Source organism: Cherax quadricarinatus, chromosome 92 (genome assembly GCF_038502225.1).
Source record: "Cherax quadricarinatus isolate ZL_2023a chromosome 92, ASM3850222v1, whole genome shotgun sequence".
NCBI classification, from domain to species: Eukaryota; Metazoa; Arthropoda; class Malacostraca; order Decapoda; family Parastacidae; genus Cherax; species Cherax quadricarinatus.
Window position 1 is genome coordinate 2,938,362 of NC_091383.1, and position 19,873 is coordinate 2,958,234.

The window sequence follows — 19,873 nt, forward strand, 5'->3', positions numbered from 1 at the left end:
GGACTGTAACATCCTCACTCATCCTTCAGAGTACAGGTACTGTACTTCCCACCTCCAGGACTGTAACATCCTCACTCATCCTTCAGAGTACAGGTACTGCACTTCCCACCTCCAGGACTGTAACATCCTCACTTATCCTTCACAAGTACTGTACTTCCCACCTCCAGGACTGTAACATCCTCACTCATCCTTCAGAGTACAGGTACTGCACTTCCCACCTCCAGGACTGTAACATCCTCACTTATCCTTCACAAGTACTGTACTTCCCACCTCCAGGACTGTAACATCCTCACTCATCCTTCAGAGTACAGGTACTGCACTTCCCACCTCCAGGACTGTAACATCCTCACTTATCCTTCACAAGTACTGTACTTCCCACCTCCAGGACTGTAACATCCTCACTCATCCTTCAGAGTACAGGTACTGCACTTCCCACCTCCAGGACTGTAACATCCTCACTTATCCTTCACAAGTACTGTACTTCCCACCTCCAGGACTGTAACATCCTCACTCATCCTTCAGAGTACAGGTACTGTACTTCCCACCTCCAGGACTGTAACATCCTCACTCATCCTTCAGAGTACAGGTACTGTACTTCCCACCTCCAGGACTGTAACATCCTCACTCATCCTTCAGAGTGCAGGAACTGTACTTCCCACCTCCAGCACTGTAACATCCTCACTCATCCTTCAGAGTACAGGTACTGTACTTCCCACCTCCAGGACTGTAACATCCTCACTTATCCTTCACAAGTACTGTACTTCCCGCCTCCAGGACTGTAACATCCTCACTCATCCTTCACAAGTACTGTACTTCCCTCCTCCAGGACTGTAACATCCTCACTCATCCTTCAGAGTGCAGGTACTGTACTTCCCACCTCCAGGACTGTAACATCCTCACTCATCCTTCAGAGTGCAGGTACTGTACTTCCCACCTCCAGGACTGTAACATCCTCACTCATCCTTCAGAGTGCAGGTACTGTACTTCCCACCTCCAGGACTGTAACATCCTCATTCATCCTTCACAACTAAAGCACTGTACTACCCACTTCCAGGACTCAACTCCGGCTAGCCAATTTCTCTGAATCCCTTTACAAATGCTCACACTCCAACAGCACATCAAACTATGTAAACGATTTGTCTCCGCTCACTAGTATCTAACAAGCTCACACAAGCCTCTACTTAATTAACCCTTCCTGGAATGACCCCTACGCCTCCTCCACAGGTTTATAAACACTGTTGGTCATTCTGGTCTCCATTCTGGGTCTTCATCTAATAATACCTTCGATAACTCCAAACTTTTCCATTCCTAGAATTCTCTGCATAATATTCACTCCAAAATGTTATTTAAAACACAGAACTGTCACTGTCTCCAGCCTCTTCCTGGCTGTAATCTTGAAGTACCTCATAACCAAGTAACAGTGTTGGTACCACTATAATCTGGTACGGTCTTCTTTCTGCCCTCCTACATAAACTTCTTTCTTGCCAAAGATGCCTCAGTGCTCCAGTTATCTTTCCTCCATCGTTTATCCCTTGGTTCACCTCGCCTCTCATGGACAAGTCTGTTGACAAGTTCACTACCAAATATGTGAATATATTACTGCCTTCACACTTCCTCTGTTCTACCATTCAATTTCTTATTGCCTAGTCTTTTGTTATTCCTGTCAGCTTACCCTTTCCTATGTTCACTTTAATGTCCTTGTTACACTTACAAATTCCTCCAGTAACCTCAGCAATCTTTGCTCAGAATCTTCCAAAGGTACAGTGCCATAGGCACAGAGCCTCTGTCACAACTCTTTTAACCCCACACCTCTTCCCAGCACCCCAGCATACACTTCTTTTGCAACCTCATCTATAAATAAGTTAACCCACCCCTCTCTAGGCCTACTTTTACTGAGAAATAATCTCCCCCCTCTCCTACATTCACAAACTTGAGCCTCCCTATCCACTTAGAAAGTACTTCAGTAATTCTAGTGGTCTAGTATATGGTGCACGCTACAGTGCACCAATAAATCCACTGCTCGTAGCAGTGGATTTACTGGCACAGTCTGACCCGTGAGTGAGCGTTTTTAAGTACACAACAGATATGAGATACAGCAGCTTGTGGGGCACGTAAGTTCCTCTGTCTTTAACATGCTCATTTTCCCACTATAATCTATCGCATTTCCTTTGTTACGTCAAGTGAAGTCTATCATCTTTCCTTAATTCATGGTATAACTTAACAAATCTTTGAGGACTTGTGTTGCAGAGGTCTCAGACTTCTGCAACACAATTGTTATCAATTAAGGAAAGTTCCTGGACTTCACCTTACGAAACAGACAAAGAAAATGCGATAGTAATTATGGGGAACCTACGTGCCTCTTAAATAGTCGTTTAAGGTGTAGAAGACAGGTGCTGGAGTTAGGTTTAGGTGACTTTCTCTTAGGTTTCCTTAGTGACTTTAAACAACGTGAGTTATAGTGGTTACTAAAGTTAATATACTGCTATTTTGTTCGATAGTCGTTTAATAGTTGCTTGAGTCGTTCTGATAGTGTTTACATGTTGAAGACTTCTAACTAGAAGCGATCTAAGGTCACAGAACTCTACTTAATAAGCAAAGTATTCTAGGTATCTACACTGTACCTCACTGTTCTCCTGGGACAGAAGCTTGGCTTTATCCCTCGCTATTGTGTTATTGATGTCTGTTCTACAAGCTACCTGAGACGAGGACATTAACAATATTCCTTCCCTGTTGAGACTTTGATCTCGTCAGACGATGTTCTGTGATGAAAATATTTCTGAAAACTGTCAAGCTGAAGAATGATTACCTTAAACTCGTCGTTTTCCTCTGTTATTCTCTGTATTGGACTGAAGAAGGCACGGAACTTTTCCTCAGGCGACTCATTTTTCAAGGGTGTTCTGAGACCACCAGTATACTGGAGCCCCAACATTAAAAACCCTTTAATTTTTATCTAATAGAGAAAGAGAGACAGAAGTAATCTTTCTTTCACGTGAGTACAAACCTGGATTAAGATTTTGTAGGCTCCTGGGCCACAGGTACTGTGAGGTCCCTGGGCTGCAGGTACTGTGAGGTCCCTGGGCTGCAGGTACTGTGAGGCCCCTGGGCTGCAGGTACTGTGAGGGCCCCTGGGCTGCAGGTACTGTGAGGCCCCTGGGCTGCAGGTACTGTGAGGTCCCTGGGCCACAGGTACTGTGAGGTCCCTGGGCTGCAGGTACTGTGAGGCCCCTGGGCTGCAGGTACTGTGAGGCCCCTGGGCTGCAGGTACTGTGAGGCCCCTGGGCTGCAGGTACTGTGAGGTCCCTGGGCTGCAGGTACTGTGAGGTCCCTGGGCTGCAGGTACTGTGAGGGCCCCTGGGCTGCAGGTACTGTGAGGCCCCTGGGCTGCAGGTACTGTGAGGCCCCTGGGCTGCAGGTACTGTGAGGCCCCTGGGCTGCAGGTACTGTGAGGTCCCTGGGCTGCAGGTACTGTGAGGTCCCTGGGCTGCAGGTACTGTGAGGGCCCCTGGGCTGCAGGTACTGTGAGGCCCCTGGGCTGCAGGTACTGTGAGGCCCCTGGGCTGCAGGTACTGTGAGGGCCCCTGGGCTGCAGGTACTGTGAGGTCCCTGGGCTGCAGGTACTGTGAGGTCCCTGGGCTGCAGGTACTGTGAGGGCCCCTGGGCTGCAGGTACTGTGAGGCCCCTGGGCTGCAGCCCCAGGAGGCCATGCCCTAATCCAGCCTTGCGTCGACACTGACATTCTACAGCCACGAATTCCAGCAGGAGCGACACGATTACTCAGAGAACGTGTTTTCCAGCCTCGGCTTTCCTCGCCACGCAGTCCTTCACTGCAGACGAGCAGCAGACATAAAGAACACAGGAGCATAAGAATGCAGCAGAACTCTTCTCCAGGCTGAGGGACTGACCACCTCAAGACTGCATCCTCAAGAGTGACAGACTGATTACATAGTCTTCACATTTCTACTGCCTTCTCTGCATTCCACTAAAGAAACCTGCTGTGTAGGCGCAGGGTTTCAGAATAAAGATACCTAACTGCTGCTCATGTGTCTTATAAAGACTGGAAGGACACTGCAGTAGGCCTACTGGCCCACACAGGGCAGGTCATTCTCAAAACCAATCATTCCCACCCACCTGTCTGTCCAACCTTTCCAAACTTACGCAACATATGGGAATCTATACTCAAGAAACGTTTCCCTCAAACTTTTCTAAGAAATGTCCTGAGCTGTACAATAGTGCCTTTTTCTAAATCTCAGTATCTCCCAGGGAATAAAAATCCGCCATCTATGGCTCAAAATATAAAAAAATACTGTTTTGACATTTAATTTTGACAATGACTCGCCCCACCAGAGACTCCATGAAGTCATCGAGTCCCTGACGGATGGGACAACTTCACTTCGGTCGGTAACTTGTATGTTACCAATGTTACTTTGGTTACCCCTTACGAGAATACAAGACTTCAGGAGGAGCTCTGTATCGTACACTGGAGCCCAGAACGCACGGGTTTACAGCATTCCTTACGAGAGAATGTGATCAAGTCTACCGTTTATTGGCTACTTTTCGCACATAAAGCTCACTGTTTGGGCGAAAAGTAGCCACTGAGGGTCGCATTAAGCTGCACCTGTGTTGATTTTGTCCATCTGAATACGGAGGAAAGTTGCAGAGGGGTAAAGACTATGTCATCAGTCCTTCATCCTTGAAGGCGTAGTGAGGTGGTCAGTCCCTCAGCCTGGAGAACAGCTCTGTTCCACAGTCTGGAACAATGTGATACCTAACTGTTCCACATGTGTTTTATGAACAACAATGTGTGTGTGTTCAACACAGCAACTCCCGTGTACATATTACTGGAGTGGCACAAAAGTCAGCTGTTGTTCCAGAACAACAGCTTTGCAAGTACAAAAAGGAAGGGCGTCTGCTGTGCACTAAGCAGACGGAGGATCAAGCCTCCACCATGTCTTGCGCTGAATGACCCACATGGGTTTACCGCTTAGGAACGCAGCAGCAAAGCCCCACAACAATCAAACTGACTGTGGATGTCTACAAGAGACCATCAAACACTATAAGGTCCAACAGTTGGCTGTCTTTATTGAGGTTTCTTCAGTCAAATACACAGGCAGCAGAGTAGTAGTGAAGGTGACGTAATCAGTCCCTCAACCTTGGGGAAACAGTACCTGAGATGGTCAGTCCCAGGCTGAGGGACTGACCATATGTATTGCACTACTACACCTGCTGTCTCTGTATCGACAATAAAGGCACCTGACTGTTGCACCTGACTGTTGCACCTGACTGTTGCACCTGACTGTTGCACCTGAGTCAACTTCTAGGTAATTTATATTGACAAAATAATGGAAGGATGACTCTACTGACTACTGTGATTAACACTGTTGTTAGAATTGAGGAACCTGAGGTGGGACAGTAGGTTACCTGTAGTACCTGACCTGACCTAACCTAACCTGACCTAACCTTACATGACCTGACCTAACCTAACCTGACCTAACCTTACATGACCTGACCTAACCTAACCTGACCTAACCTGACCTAACATGACCTAACATGACCTAACCTGACCTGACCTGACCTAACCTGACCTGACATGACATAACCTAACCTGACCTGACCTAACCTAACCTAACCTGACCTGACCTAACCTAACCTAACCTGACCTGACGCGACCTGACCTAACCTGACCTGACCTGACCTGACCTAACCTGGCCTGACATGACATAACCTAACCTGACCTGACCTAACCTAACCTGACCTGACATGACCTGACCTAACCTGACCTAACCTTACCTGACCTAACTGACCTGACCTAACTTAACCTGACTTGACCTAACCTAATCTAACCTAACCTAAACTAACCTAACCTAACCTAAGCTGACCTAACTTCACGTGACCTAACCCGACCTGACCTAACCTGACTTAAACCTGACCTAACCTAACCTGATCTAACCTGACCTAACCTAACCTGATCTGACCTAACCTGACCTGACCTAACCTAACTAACCTAACCTAACCTAACCTAACCTGACTTGACCTAACCTAACCTAACCTAACTTGCCCTGACCTAACTTAACCTGACCTAACCTAACCTGACCTAACCTAACCTAACCTAACCTAACCTAACCTAACCTAACCTGAGCTGACTTGACCTGATCTAACCTAACTTGAGCTGACCTAACCTAACCTAACCTAACCTAACCTAACCTAACCTAACCTAACCTAACCTGAGCTGACCTGACCTGATCTAACCTAACTTGACCTGACCAAACCTGACCTGACCTAACCTGACCTGACCTAACCTAACCTGATCTGACCTATATTATCTCCCAAAAATGATTTTCAAGGCACTCTCAAAGGAAGATCTATTATGCTGGTGAAAAAGGGCTCTTGATCCAAGGAACTGGAGCTATCTTTTGTTTATTATCAAATTCAATTACCACTTAAGATTGTTTCGCTGTGTGGCCCTTACGGGTTTAGCAATTTCCCAAGATAATGAGATCGCCGTTATTACCCGCGTTGCTCGCCCGTTATTACCCGCGTTGCTCGTCCGTTATTACCCGCGTTGCTCATCCGTTATTACCCGCGTTGTTCGTCCGTTATTACCCGCGTTGCTCGTCCGTTATTACCCGCGTTGCTCGTCCGTTATTACCCGCGTTTCTCGCCCGTTATTACCCGCGTTGCTCGTCCGTTATTACCCGCGTTGCTCGTCCGTTATTACCCGCGTTGCTCGTCCGTTATTACCCGCGTTGCTCGCCCGTTATTACCCGCGTTGCTCGTCCGTTATTACCCGCGTTGCTCGTCCGTTATTACTCGCGTTGTTTGTTCGTTATTACCCTCGTTGCTCGTCCGTTATTACCCGTGTTGCTCGTCCGTTATTACCCGCGTTGTTTGTCCGTTATTACCCTCGTTGCTCGTCCGTTATTACCCGCGTTGCTCATCCGTTATTACCCGCGTTGTTTGTCCGTCATTACCCGCGTTGCTCGTCCGTTATTACCCGCGTTGCTCGTCCGTTATTACCCGCGTTGTTTGACCATTATTACCCGCGTTGCTTGCCCGTTATTACCCGCTTTGCTCGTCCGTTATTACCCGCTTTGTTTGTCCGTTATTACCCGCGTTGCTCGTCCGTTATTACCCGCGTTGCTCGCCCGTTATTACCCGCGTTTCTCGTCCGTTATTACCCGCGTTGCTTGCCCGTTATTACCCGCTTTGCTCGTCCGTTATTACCCGCGTTGTTTGTCCGTTATTACCCGCGTTGCTCGTCCGTTATTACCCGCTTTGCTCGTCCGTTACTACCCGCGTTGCTCGTCCGTTATTACCCGCGTTGTTTGTCCGTTATTACCCGCGTTGCTCGCCCGTTATTACCCGCGTTGCTCGTCCGTTATTACCCGCGTTGCTCGTCCGTTATTACCCGCGTTGCTCGTCCGTTATTACCCGCGTTGCTCGTCCGTTATTACCCGCGTTGCTCGTCCGTTATTACCCGCGTTGCTCGCCCGTTATTACCCGCGGTGCTCCCGTTAGTACCCGCGCTACTCGCCCGTTATTACCCGCGTTACTCGCCAGTTAGTACCCGCGGTGCTCCCCCGTTAGTACCCGCGTTGCTCTTCCGTTAGTACCCGCGTTGTTCTCCCGTTAGTACCCGCGTTGCTCTTCCGTTAGTACCCGCGTTGCTCTCCCGTTAGTACCCGCGTTGCTCTCCCGTTAGTACCCGCATTGCTCTCCCGTTAATACCCGCGTTACTCTCCCGTTAGTACCCGCGTTGCTCTCCCGTTAGTACCCGTGTTGCTCGCTCGTTAGTACCCGTGTTGCTTGTCCGTTAGTACTCCTGTTGCCGTCCGTTAGTACCCACGTTGCTCTCCCGTTAGTACCCGCGTTGCTCTCCCGTTAGTACCCGCGTTGCTCGTCCGTTAGTACTAGTGTTGCTTGCCCGTTACTACCCGCATTGCCGTCCGTTAGTACCCGCGACGCTCGTCCGTTAATACTCGCGTTGCTCGTCCGTTAGTACTCGCGTTGCTCGCCCGTTAGTACCTGCGTTTCTCGACCGTTAGTACCCACGTTGCTCGCCCGTTAGTACCTGCGTTTCTCGACCGTTAGTACCCACGTTGCTCGCCCGTTAGCACTCGGGTTGCTCGCCCGTTAGTACCTGCGTTTCTCGACCGTTAGTACCCACGTTGCTCGCCCGTTAGTACCCACGTTGCTCGCCCGTTAGCACTCGGGTTGCTCGCCCGTTAGTACCTGCGTTTCTCGACCGTTAGTACCCACGTTGCTCGCCCGTTAGTACCTGCGTTTCTCGACCGTTAGTATCCCCGTTGCTCGCCCGTTAGTACCTGCGTTTCTCGCCCATTAGTACCCACGTTGCTCGCCCGTTAGTACCTGCGTTTCTCGACCGTTAGTACGCACGTTGCTCGCCCGTTAGTACTCGCGTTGCTCGCCCGTTAGTACCTGCGTTTCTCGACCGTTAGTACCCACGTTGCTCGCCCGTTAGTACTCGCGTTGCTCGGTAGTTAGTACCTGCGTTTCTCGACCGTTAGTACCCACGTTGCTCGCCCGTTAGTATTCGCGTTGCTCGCCCGTTAGTACCTGCGTTTCTCGACCGTTAGTACCCGCGTTGCTCGCCCGTTAGTACTCGCGTTGCTCGCCAGTTAGTACCTGCGTTTCTCGACCGTTAGTACCCACGTTGCTCGCCCGTTAGTACTCGCGTTGCGTCATGTACTCAACTCACACTGTACTCTGGCCTTGTCTCCCACGAATACAATATTCCCCTATATTATAATTGCCTTATCAAGCCCTCCTCAAACGAGAGAAACATAGGCCTAAAAACGTTTCGAACATTACCAAGTGACACCGAGCTGCCAGAAGAAAAATGTTTGACGCTTTTGGTCCCAGACCATTATGTCAGTTGTGGCTCAGACCGGGCGAAACATCGTTCAAAGTCTCGTATATATATATATATATATATATATATATATATATATATATATATATATATATATATATATATATATATATATATATATATATATATATATATGGCGAGGTTAGATGGTTAAAATAATTTGTTAAGGAATACTAAGGTAAGTTGTGGTGTAGAGGTGATGGTGTTTAGCAAGGTTAGAGTAGAGGCAGTGGACAGTATATCAACTTAGAGCTGACCAGGTCTCTATATTGCAGGCCATCATCCTCCGGAGTGGAGCTCTCAGGAGTACGACCTGGAGGACCCGCACTCTATCCACTCGGCGATAAAGAATACTTCGCAGCCTCCACCTCCTCATCCACCTCCAGTTACGGACATGGAGCAACTTTACTACACCAAGAATCTACTGGAGGCCGCCATGTTGAAAAATCCTTACGAAGCCCTGAAGAACGACAAAGATCTACACGGGTCCATTCTTCTGGCCTCACTTCGAGCCCCGCTTAAGTTCGGTCTTCATGGGGTTTATGAACGCGAAGGGGAACGCGAACATATAGATTCCTCTCCTCATTCCCCCCATATCTCCTCTCCCCAGAAGCCAACCCAGTCTTCCCAAGCCACGAACTCCCCAAGTGGCGGCAGCGGTGGGAATCACAATAAAGTATCGGTGCCCATTATGAGTTACTGTATCCAGGATAATGGCTTCAAGTGTTCTAAGTGCTTCCAGACCTTCACTCACCCGTCCAACTTCCACCGTCATTATATTACCGTCCACACTGACCGTCGCGCCCACAAATGCCACGTCTGTGGCAAGGAATTCAAGCGTAAGGATAATATGATGTCACATATCCGCTCTGTGCACCGTCCGGGCAAAGAAGGTCATACCATCTTCAGAGATGTGACTGGTGTGTCCCCTAGTCTAGCCAGGGATGTGCCACACTTACAAGAGCAGTTAATGCAGCAACTACAACAAGTGGATAAAGTTTAGAGTACCCGAGGTCGCACTGGTCAAAGACTTTGCCCAAACTTGGCGGCTGTAGCCAGTTCTGTGCTGCTTGGCCACTACGGATCTAGCGCTTCCTGTCACTGTAACGCAGTCAACTCTGGGACAGTCTTGCTGATCTCAGCATCGGTCAAATTGATCGTAATCTTATTTCTAAAGTGCAATGTTAAGGTCTAAAAACCTTTATAACTTTTCTACCTGACGCGGTAACAACCGCAAGTTGTGATGTCTGAGCATATCCCATGACTGTGCTGCACCAGGCCTCCTGCAGCAGTGACTGCTGCAGCAGTGACTGCTGCAGCAGTGACAGCTGCAGCAGTGACAGCTGCAGTAGGAACCACTGCAGCAGCGACCCTTTCAACAGCAACTCGTACCGCAGCAAGTGCTGTTGCACCTCCAAGAGAGAGCACAACAGCGGAATATTGCATAGCCTTACTCAGTGCCTTCTGGAAGTAGCGTGAACTATCAGGGACTATCAGTACTACCAGAGGCTTCTCATTATCCACAGGGACTATCCATTATTCCCAGGGACTATCCATTATTCCCAGGGACTATCCAGTATTCCCAGGGACTATCCAGTATTCCCAGGGACTATCCTTTGCCCCAGGGACTACCTATTCTCCTTTGGGACTATTCATTATCCCCAGGGACTCTCTAGGGTACAATGGGACTATCTATGCTACCCTGGTAATATCTGTCCTCCCACAGTTCTACTACAGTCTTCCTACATCCTCCCACAGTCCTCCCACATTCCCCCACAATCCTCCCATATTCTCCCAGTCCTCCCACAGTCTTCCTACAGTCCTCCCACAGTCCTCCCACAGTCCTCCCACAGTCCTCCCACAGTCCTCCCACAGTCCTCCCACATCCTCCCACAGTCTTCCCACAGTCCTCCCACAGTCTTCCTACAGTCCTCCCACAGTCCTCCCACAGTCCTCCCACAGTCCAGTCACAGTCCTCTCACAGTCCTCCAACAGTCTTCCCACAGTCCTCCCACAGTCTTCCTACAGTCCTCCCACAGTCTTCCCACAGTCCTCCCACAGTCTTCCCACATCCTCCCACAGTCCTCCCACAATTCTCCCACAGTCCTCCCACAGTCCTCCCACAGTCCTCTCACAGTCCTCCCACATCCTCCCACAGTCCTCCAACAGTCCTCCCACAGTCCTCCCACATCCTCCCACAGTCCTCCCACATCCTCCCACAGTCCTCCCACATCTTCCCACAGTCCTCCCACATCCTCCAACAGTCCTTCCACAATCCTCCCACATTCTCCAACAGTCCTCCCACATCCTCCCACAGTCCTCCAACAGTCCTCCCACAGTCCTTACAGTCCTCCCACATCCTCCCACAGTCTTCCCACAGTCCTCCCACAGTCTTCCCACATCCTCCCATAGTTCTCCCACAGTCTTCCTACAGTCCTCCTACAGTCCTCCCACAGTCCTCTCACATCCTCCAACAGTCCTCCCACAGTCCTCCCACATCCTACCACAGTCCTCCGGCTGTCCTCCCACATCCTACCACAGTCCTTCCACATCCTCCCACAGTCCTCCCTCAGTCCTCCCACATCCTCCCACAGTCCTCCGAAATCTTCCCACAGTCCTCCCACATCCTCCAACAGTCCTCCCACAGTCCTCCCACATCCTCTAACAGTCCTCCCACATCCTCCCACAATCCTCCCACAGTCCTCCCACAGTCCTCCCACATCTTCCAACAGTCCTCCCACATCCTCCAACAGTCCTCCCACAGTCCTCCCACATTCTCCAACAGTCCTCCCACAGTCCTCCCACATTCTCCAACAGTCCTCCCACATCCTCCCACAATCCTCCCACAGTCCTCCAACATCCTCCAACAGTCCTGGTGGAATTGTTACGTTAGTTTAGGTGAAGCAACCTAAGTGAAACAACCTAGGTGAAGCAACCTAGGTGAAGCAACCTAGGTGAAGCAACCTAGGTTAAGCAACCTAGGTGAAACAACCTAGGTGAAGCAACCTAGGTGAAGCAACCTAGGTGAAGCAACCTAGGTTAAGCAACCTAGGTGAAGCAACCTAGGTGAAGCAACCTAAGTGAAGCAACCTAGGTGAAGCAACCTAGGTGAAGCAACCTAAGTGAAGCAACCTAGGTGAAGCAACCTAGGTGAAGCAACCTAAGTGAAGCAACCTAGGTGAAGCAACCTAGGTGAAGCAACCTAGGTGAAGCAACCTAGGTGAAGCAACCTAGGTGAAGCAACCTAAGTGAAGCAACCTAGGTGAAGCAACCTAGGTGAAGCAACCTAGGTGAAGCAACCTAGGTGAAGCAACCTAGGTGAATTAACCTAGGTGAAGCAACCTAAGTGAAGCAACCTAGGTGAAGCAACCTAGGTGAAGCAACCTAGGTGAAGCAACCTAGGTGAAGCAACCTAGGTGAAGCAACCTAAGTGAAGCAACCTAGGTGAAGCAACCTAGGTGAAGCAACCTAAGTGAAGCAACCTAGGTGAAGCAACCTAGGTGAAGCAACCTAGGTGAAGCAACCTAGGTGAAGCAACCTAGGTGAAGCAACCTAGGTGAAGCAACCTAGGTGAAACAACCTAGGTGAAGCAACCTAGGTGAAGCAACCTAGGTGAAGCAACCTAGGTGAAGCAACCTAGGTGAAGCAACCTAGGTGAAGCAACCTAGGTGAAGCAACCTAGGTGAAGCAACCTAGGTGAAGCAACCTAGGTGAAACAACCTAGGTGAAGCAACCTAGGTGAAGCAACCTAGGTGAAGCAACCTAGGTGAAACATCCTAGGTGAAGCAACCTAGGTGAAGCAACCTAGGTGAAGCATCCTAGGTGAAGCAACCTAGGTGAAGCAACCTAGGTGAAGCAACCTAGGTGAAGCAACCTAGGTGAAGCAACCTAGGTGAAGAAACCTAGGTGAAGCATCCTAGGTGAAGCAACCTAGGTGAAGCAACCTAGGTGAAGCAACCTAGGTGAAGCAACCTAGGTGAAGCAACCTAGGTGAAGCAACCTAGGTGAAGCAACCTAGGTGAAGCATCCTAGGTGAAGCAACCTAGGTGAAGCAACCTAGGTGAAGCATCCTAGGTGAAGCAACCTAGGTGAAGCAACCTAGGTGAAGCAACCTAGGTGAAACATCCTAGGTGAAGCAACCTAGGTGAAGCAACCTAGGTGAAGTCATCTAGGGAGCGTAACCTAGGGGAAATCTAGGGGAAATGGGTAAAGTCACCTAGAAAGTCACTTAGGGGAAGTCACCTAGAAAGTCACCTAGGGGAAGTAGAAGTCACCTAGGGAAAGTCACCTAGGTGAAGCCACCTAGAAAGTCACCTAGAAAGTCACCTAGATGAAGTCACCTAGAAAGTCACCTAGGAGATGTAAAAGTCACCTAGGTGAAGCCACCTAGAAAGTCACCTAGGAGATGTAAAAGTCACCTTGGTGAAGCCACCTAGAAAGTCACCTAGGAGATGTAAAAGTCACCTAGGTGAAGCCACCTAGAAAGTCACCTAGGGGAAGTCACCTAGAAAGTCACCTAGGGGAAGTAGAAGTCACCTAGGGAACGCCACCTAGGTGAAGCCACCTAGAAAGTCATCTGGGTAAAGTCACCTAGAAAGTCACCTAGATGAAGTCACCTAGAAAGTCACCTAGGTGAAATCACCTAGGTGAAGTCACCTAGAAAGTCACCTAGGAAGTCACCTAGGTGAAGTCACCTAGAAAGACATCTAGGTGAAGTCACCTAGAAAGTCACCTAGGTGAAATCACCTAGGTGAAGTCACCTAGAAAGTCACCTATGAAGTCACCTAGGAAGTCACCTAGGTGAAGTCACCTAGGAAGTCACCAAGGAAGTCACCTAGGAAGTCACCTAGGAAGTCACCTAGGAAGTCACCTAGGAAGTCACCAAGGAAGTCACCTAGGAAGTCACCTAGGAAGTCACCTAGGAAGTCACCTAGGAAGTCACCTAGGAAGTCACCTAGGAAGTCACCTAGGAAGTCACCTAGGAAGTCACCTAGGAAGTCACCAAGGAAGTCACCTAGGAAGTCACCTAGGAAGTCACCTAGGAAGTCACCTAGGAAGTCACCTAGGAAGCCACCTAGGAAGTCACCTAGGAAGTCACCAAGGAAGTCACCTAGGAAGTCACCTAGGAAGTCACCAAGGAAGTCACCAAGGAAGTCACCTAGGAAGTCACCTAGGAAGTCACCTAGGAAGTCACCAAGGAAGTCACCTAGGAAGTCACCTAGGAAGTCACCTAGGAAGTCACCTAGGAAGTCACCTAGGAACAGTGCAATAATTGATAGGAAATAATTCAGATAATCATAACATTACTTTAAGATTTTCTCGATGTTTATAAGTTTTAATTTGAGTAAATGGAATTAGGCTCATTTTCCTCGGATCAAACCTGATTACCTCCCATTCCCCAGGCGCTGTATGACCCCCTACGGGTTTAGCCACTTCCACAGACACCTCACTGCCATGACCGAACGAGAGAATTAATTTTGGTTCTAATAATTACCTGTGACTCTCTGACCGATTATTATATTATGTAGGTGGTAATTATTGTGTGTACATCCATGACTGTACCATATACGTACACACGCACACACACACACACGTGGTAATTATTGTGTGTACACCCATGACTGTACCATATACGTACACACGCACACACACACACACGTGGTAATTATTGTGTGTACATCCATGACTGTACCATATACGTACACACGCACACACACACACACGTGGTAATTATTGTGTGTACATCCATGACTGTACCATATACGTACACACGCACACACACACACACGTGATAATTATTGTGTCTTGTGTGTACATCCATGACTGTACGATATACGTACACACTCACACACACACACACACACACACACACACGCACACACACACACACACACACACACACGCACACACACACACACACACGTGGTAATTATTGTGTCTTGTGTGTACATCCATGACTGTACGATATACGCACACACGCACACACACACACACATACACACACACACGCACACACACACACACACACACACACACACACACACACACACACACACACGCACACACACACACACACACACAACACACACACAACACACACACACACACACACACACACACACACACACACACACACACACACACACACACACACACACACGTTGTAATTATTCTGTCTTGTGTGTACATCCATGACTGTACGATACACGTACACACACACACACACACACACACACACACACACAACACACACACACACAATCACATACATACACCCACATTCACACACACACACACGGGGCCAGGAGCTGTGTCTCTACCCCTGCAACCCCATATAGGTGAGTACACTCACGGAAACTAAGATGCTATCACGATCCTTGGGAGTACAAACACTGTAATTCTCACCTCCAGGACTCAAGTCCTGCTAACCAGGTTCCATGAATTCCTTCAGCACCTTGCTCACACTCCAACAGCACGTCAAGCGATCAAAACTACATGCTTACACCAGCCTGCAGGATGCTCAAGCCGCTCACTTTCTAAACCTCCTTTATCTCCTCCCATCAACTTTTCCCGGGATAACCTGGTAACTCTACGCAGGTTTCTAATCTTCAAGGTCCAAATTATCAATATAACAGCACCACACATGGCCCTCACACACGACATCTCCACTGCCTTCAGCCTCCTCTTCGCTGCAATGTTTAAAACCCATCCTTCACACCCATGTTGGTATCACTACACTCTGGTACTTACGTTCATATATACTTATTTCCTACAGTCTCCTCAAAATTTATCCCTGGAGTATACCTGGAGTATACCTGGAGTATTCCTGGAGTATCCCTGGAGTATACCTGGAGTATACCTGGAGTACACCTGGAGTATTCCTGGAGTATACCTGGAGTATCACTGGAGTATCCCTGGAGTATACCTGGAGTATACCTGGAGTATCCCTGGAGTATCCCTGGAGTATACCTTGAGTACAGCTGGAGTATACCTGGAGTATCCCTGGAGTATACCTGGAGTATACCTGGAGTATTCCTGGAGTATACCTGGAGTATACCTGGAGTATCTCTGGAGTATACCTGGAGTATACCTGGAGTATTCCTGGAGTATTCCTGGAGTATACCTGGAGTATACCTGGAGTATCCCTGGAATATACCTGGAGTATTCCTGGAGTATACCTGGAGTATCCCTGGAGTATCCCTGGAGTATACCTGGAGTATTCCTGGAGTATACCTGGAGTATACCTGGAGTACACCTGGAGTATACCTGGAGTATCCCTGGAGTATACCTGGAGTATTCCCGGAGTATACCTGGAGTATACCTGGAGTATACTGGAGTATTCCTGGAGTGTACCTGGAGTATCCCTGGAGTATACCTGGAGTATACCTGAAGTATACCTGGAGTATACCTGGAGTATACCTGAAGAGAGCTTCAGGGGTCAACGCCCCTGCAGCCCGGTCTGTGACCAGGTCTCCTGGTGTATCAGGGTCCGATCAACTAGGCTGTTACTGTTGGCCCTACATTCTTTCTCCTCAACTTTTCTATAATTTCCCCTTCAAGTGTGGTCTCTTGTCCTGTCAAAAGGGCTCTTGATCCAAAGAATTACATTTCTTATTCGATTTTTTGGATCGACTCTAAATACCCCATTTATCTCTTCTCTATTTGGCCTCATTAGAGGGATATTTTCCCTTTTTGTGAAATTCATCTCCAAGACAGAGGAAGGAGCCGCTTATTGCTGTGTTCTAACACAGTGTTGATTTGGTTAATGTTTCCTTCGGATAAGTGGATCATTATAGCGCATGTCAGGTCACCCCAAATACGACATTTCGTGTTCATCTAGCGGGGTCTTTGATGGTGGAGAAATACTGGAGGTTACCTGCTGGCCCAGGAGCTGTAGCTAAAGGTGTAAGACTCTTGCCGTTCTTTCTGCTTCGCTGGAAGTGTTTTGTAGGTAAAAGGTGATTGTACACTTACTGTTCTTGAGTAGACAGTCTTATATCTACCAGTACATGTACAAGGTATACAAGTACATGTACAAGGTATACAAGTACATGTACAAGGTACACAAGTACATGTACAAGGTATACCAGTACATGTACAAGGTATACCAGTACATGTACAAGGTATACAAGTACATGTACAAGGTATACAAGTACATGTACAAGGTATACAAGTACATGTACAAGGTATACCAGTACATGTACAAGGTATACCAGTACATGTACAAGGTATACAAGTACATGTACAAGGTATACAAGTACATGTACAAGGTATACCAGTACATGAACAAGGTATACCAGTACATGTACAAGGTATACCAGTACATGTACAAGGTATACAAGTACATGTACAAGGTATACAAGTACATGTACAAGGTATACAAGTACATGTACAAGGTATACAAGTACATGTACAAGGTATACAAGTACATGTACAAGGTATACAAGTACATGTACAAGGTATACAAGTACATGTACAAGGTATACAAGTACATGTACAAGGTATACAAGTACATGTACAAGGTATACAAGTACATGTACAAGGTATACAAGTACATGTACAAGGTATACAAGTACATGTACAAAGTATACAAGTACATGTACAAGGTATACAAGTACATGTACAAGGTATACAAGTACATGTACAAGGTATACAAGTACATGTACAAGGTATACAAGTACATGTACAAGGTATACATGTACAAGGTATACAAGTACATGTACAAGGTATACGAGTACATGTACAAGGTATACAAGTACATGTACTAGGTATACAAGTACATGCACAAGGTATACAAGTACATGTACTAGGTATACAAGTACATGTACAAGGTATACAAGTACATGTACAAGGTATACAAGTGCATGTACAAGGTATACAAGTACTTGTACAAGGTATACAAGTACATGTACAAGGTATGCAAGTATATGTACAAGGTATACAAGTACATGTACAAGATATGCAAGTATATGTACAAGGTATACAAGTACATGTACAAGGTATACAAGTACATGTACAAGGTATACAAGTACATGTACTAGGTATACAAGTACATGCACAAGGTATACAAGTACATGTACTAGGTATACAAGTACATGTACAAGGTATACAAGTACATGTACAAGGTATACAAGTACATGTACAAGGTATACAAGTACATGCACAAGGTATGCAAGTATATGTACAAGGTATACAAGTATATGTACAAGGTATACAAGTACATGTACAAGGTATGCAAGTATATGTACAAGGTATTCAAGTACATGTACAAGGTATACAAGTGCATGTACAAGGTATACAAGTACATGTACTAGGTATACAAGTACATGCACAAGGTATACAAGTACATGTACTAGGTATACAAATACATGTACAAGGTATACAAGTACATGTACAAGGTATACAAGTTCATGTACAAGGTATACAAGTACATGTACAAGGTATTCAAGTACATGTACAAGGTATACAAGTACATGTACAAGGTATACAAGGACATGTACAAGGTATACAAGTACATGTACAAGGTATACAAGCACATGTACGAGGTATACAAGTACATGTACAAGGTATACAAGTACATGTACAAGAAATACAAGTACATGTACAAGGTATACAAGTACATGTACAAGGTATTCAAGTACATGTACAAGGTATACAAGTACATGTACAAGGTATACAAGGACATGTACAAGGTATACAAGTACATGTACAAGGTATACAAGCACATGTACAAGGTATACAAGTACATGTACAAGGTATACAAGTACATGTACAAGGTATACAAGTACATGTACGAGGTATACAGACCATAGCTGACATCAGTGACATACTACTATGTAGAAAGTCCCTTGTTATGCTGAGCATTTCCCACACCAGTCCACTAACACCCAGGATGTGACCCACACCAGTCCACTAACACCTAGGATGTGACCCACACCAGTCCACTAACACCCAGGATGTGACCCACACCAGTCCACTAACACCCAGGATGTGACCCACACCAGTCCACTAACACCCAGGATGTGACCCACACCAGTCCACTAACACCCAGGATGTGACCCACACCAGTCCACTGACACCCAGGATGTGATCCACACCAGTTCACTCACTCCCAGGATGTGACCCACACCAGTCCACTAACACCCAGGATGTGACCCACACCAGTCCACTAACACCCAGGATGTGACCCACACCAGTCCACTAACACCCAGGATGCGACCCACACCAGTCCACTAACACCCAGGATGCGACCCACACCAGTCCACTAACACCCAGGATGTGACCCACACCAGTCCACTAACACCCAGGATGTGACCCACACCAGTCCACTAACACCCAGGATGACCCACACCGGTCCACTAACACCCACGATGCGACCCACACCAGTCCACTAACACCCAGGATGCGACCCACACCGGTCCACTAACACCCAGGATGTGACCCACACCAGTCCACTAACACCCAGGATGTGACCCACACCAGTCCACTAACACCCAGGATGTGACCCACACCAGTTCACTAACACCCAGGATGTGACCCACACCAGTCCACTAACACCCAGGATGTGACCCACACCAGTCCACTAACACCCAGGATGTGACCCACACCAGTCCACTAACACCCAGGATGTGACCCACACCAGTCCACTAACACCCACGATGTGACCCACACCAGTCCACTAACACCCAGGATGTGACCCACACCAGTCCACTAACACCCAGGATGTGACCCACACCAGTCCACTAACACCCAGGATGACCCACACCATTCCACTAACACCCAGGATGTGACCCACACCAGTCCACTAACATCCAGGATGTGACCCACACCGACCCCCACCAGTCCACTAACACCCAGGATGCGACCCACACCAGTCCACTAACACCCAGGATGTGACCCACACCAGTCCACTAACACCCAGGATGTGACCCACACCAGTCCACTAACACCCAGGATGTGACCCACACCAGTTCACTAACACCC

The 19,873-nt window shown here is 47.8% G+C and overlaps 1 protein-coding gene across 3 annotated transcripts in view; it reads left to right on the forward strand.

Annotated features, from left to right (window-relative positions):
- LOC128698383 (protein tramtrack, alpha isoform-like) overlaps positions 1 to 19,873 on the forward strand; it is a 199,853-nt gene that overhangs the window by 103,038 nt on the left and 76,942 nt on the right. The window contains exon 6 of one of the 3 annotated variants that reach the window (XM_070104451.1): positions 9,166 to 10,797. The exons of the other annotated variants lie outside the window; for them this stretch is intronic. Within the exon in view, the coding sequence (XP_069960552.1) occupies positions 9,166 to 9,893 (728 nt within the window). The 3' untranslated portion in view covers positions 9,894 to 10,797. Of the gene's footprint in view, positions 1 to 9,165; positions 10,798 to 19,873 lie in introns of those variants that run through there. 3 annotated transcript variants of the gene reach the window in all.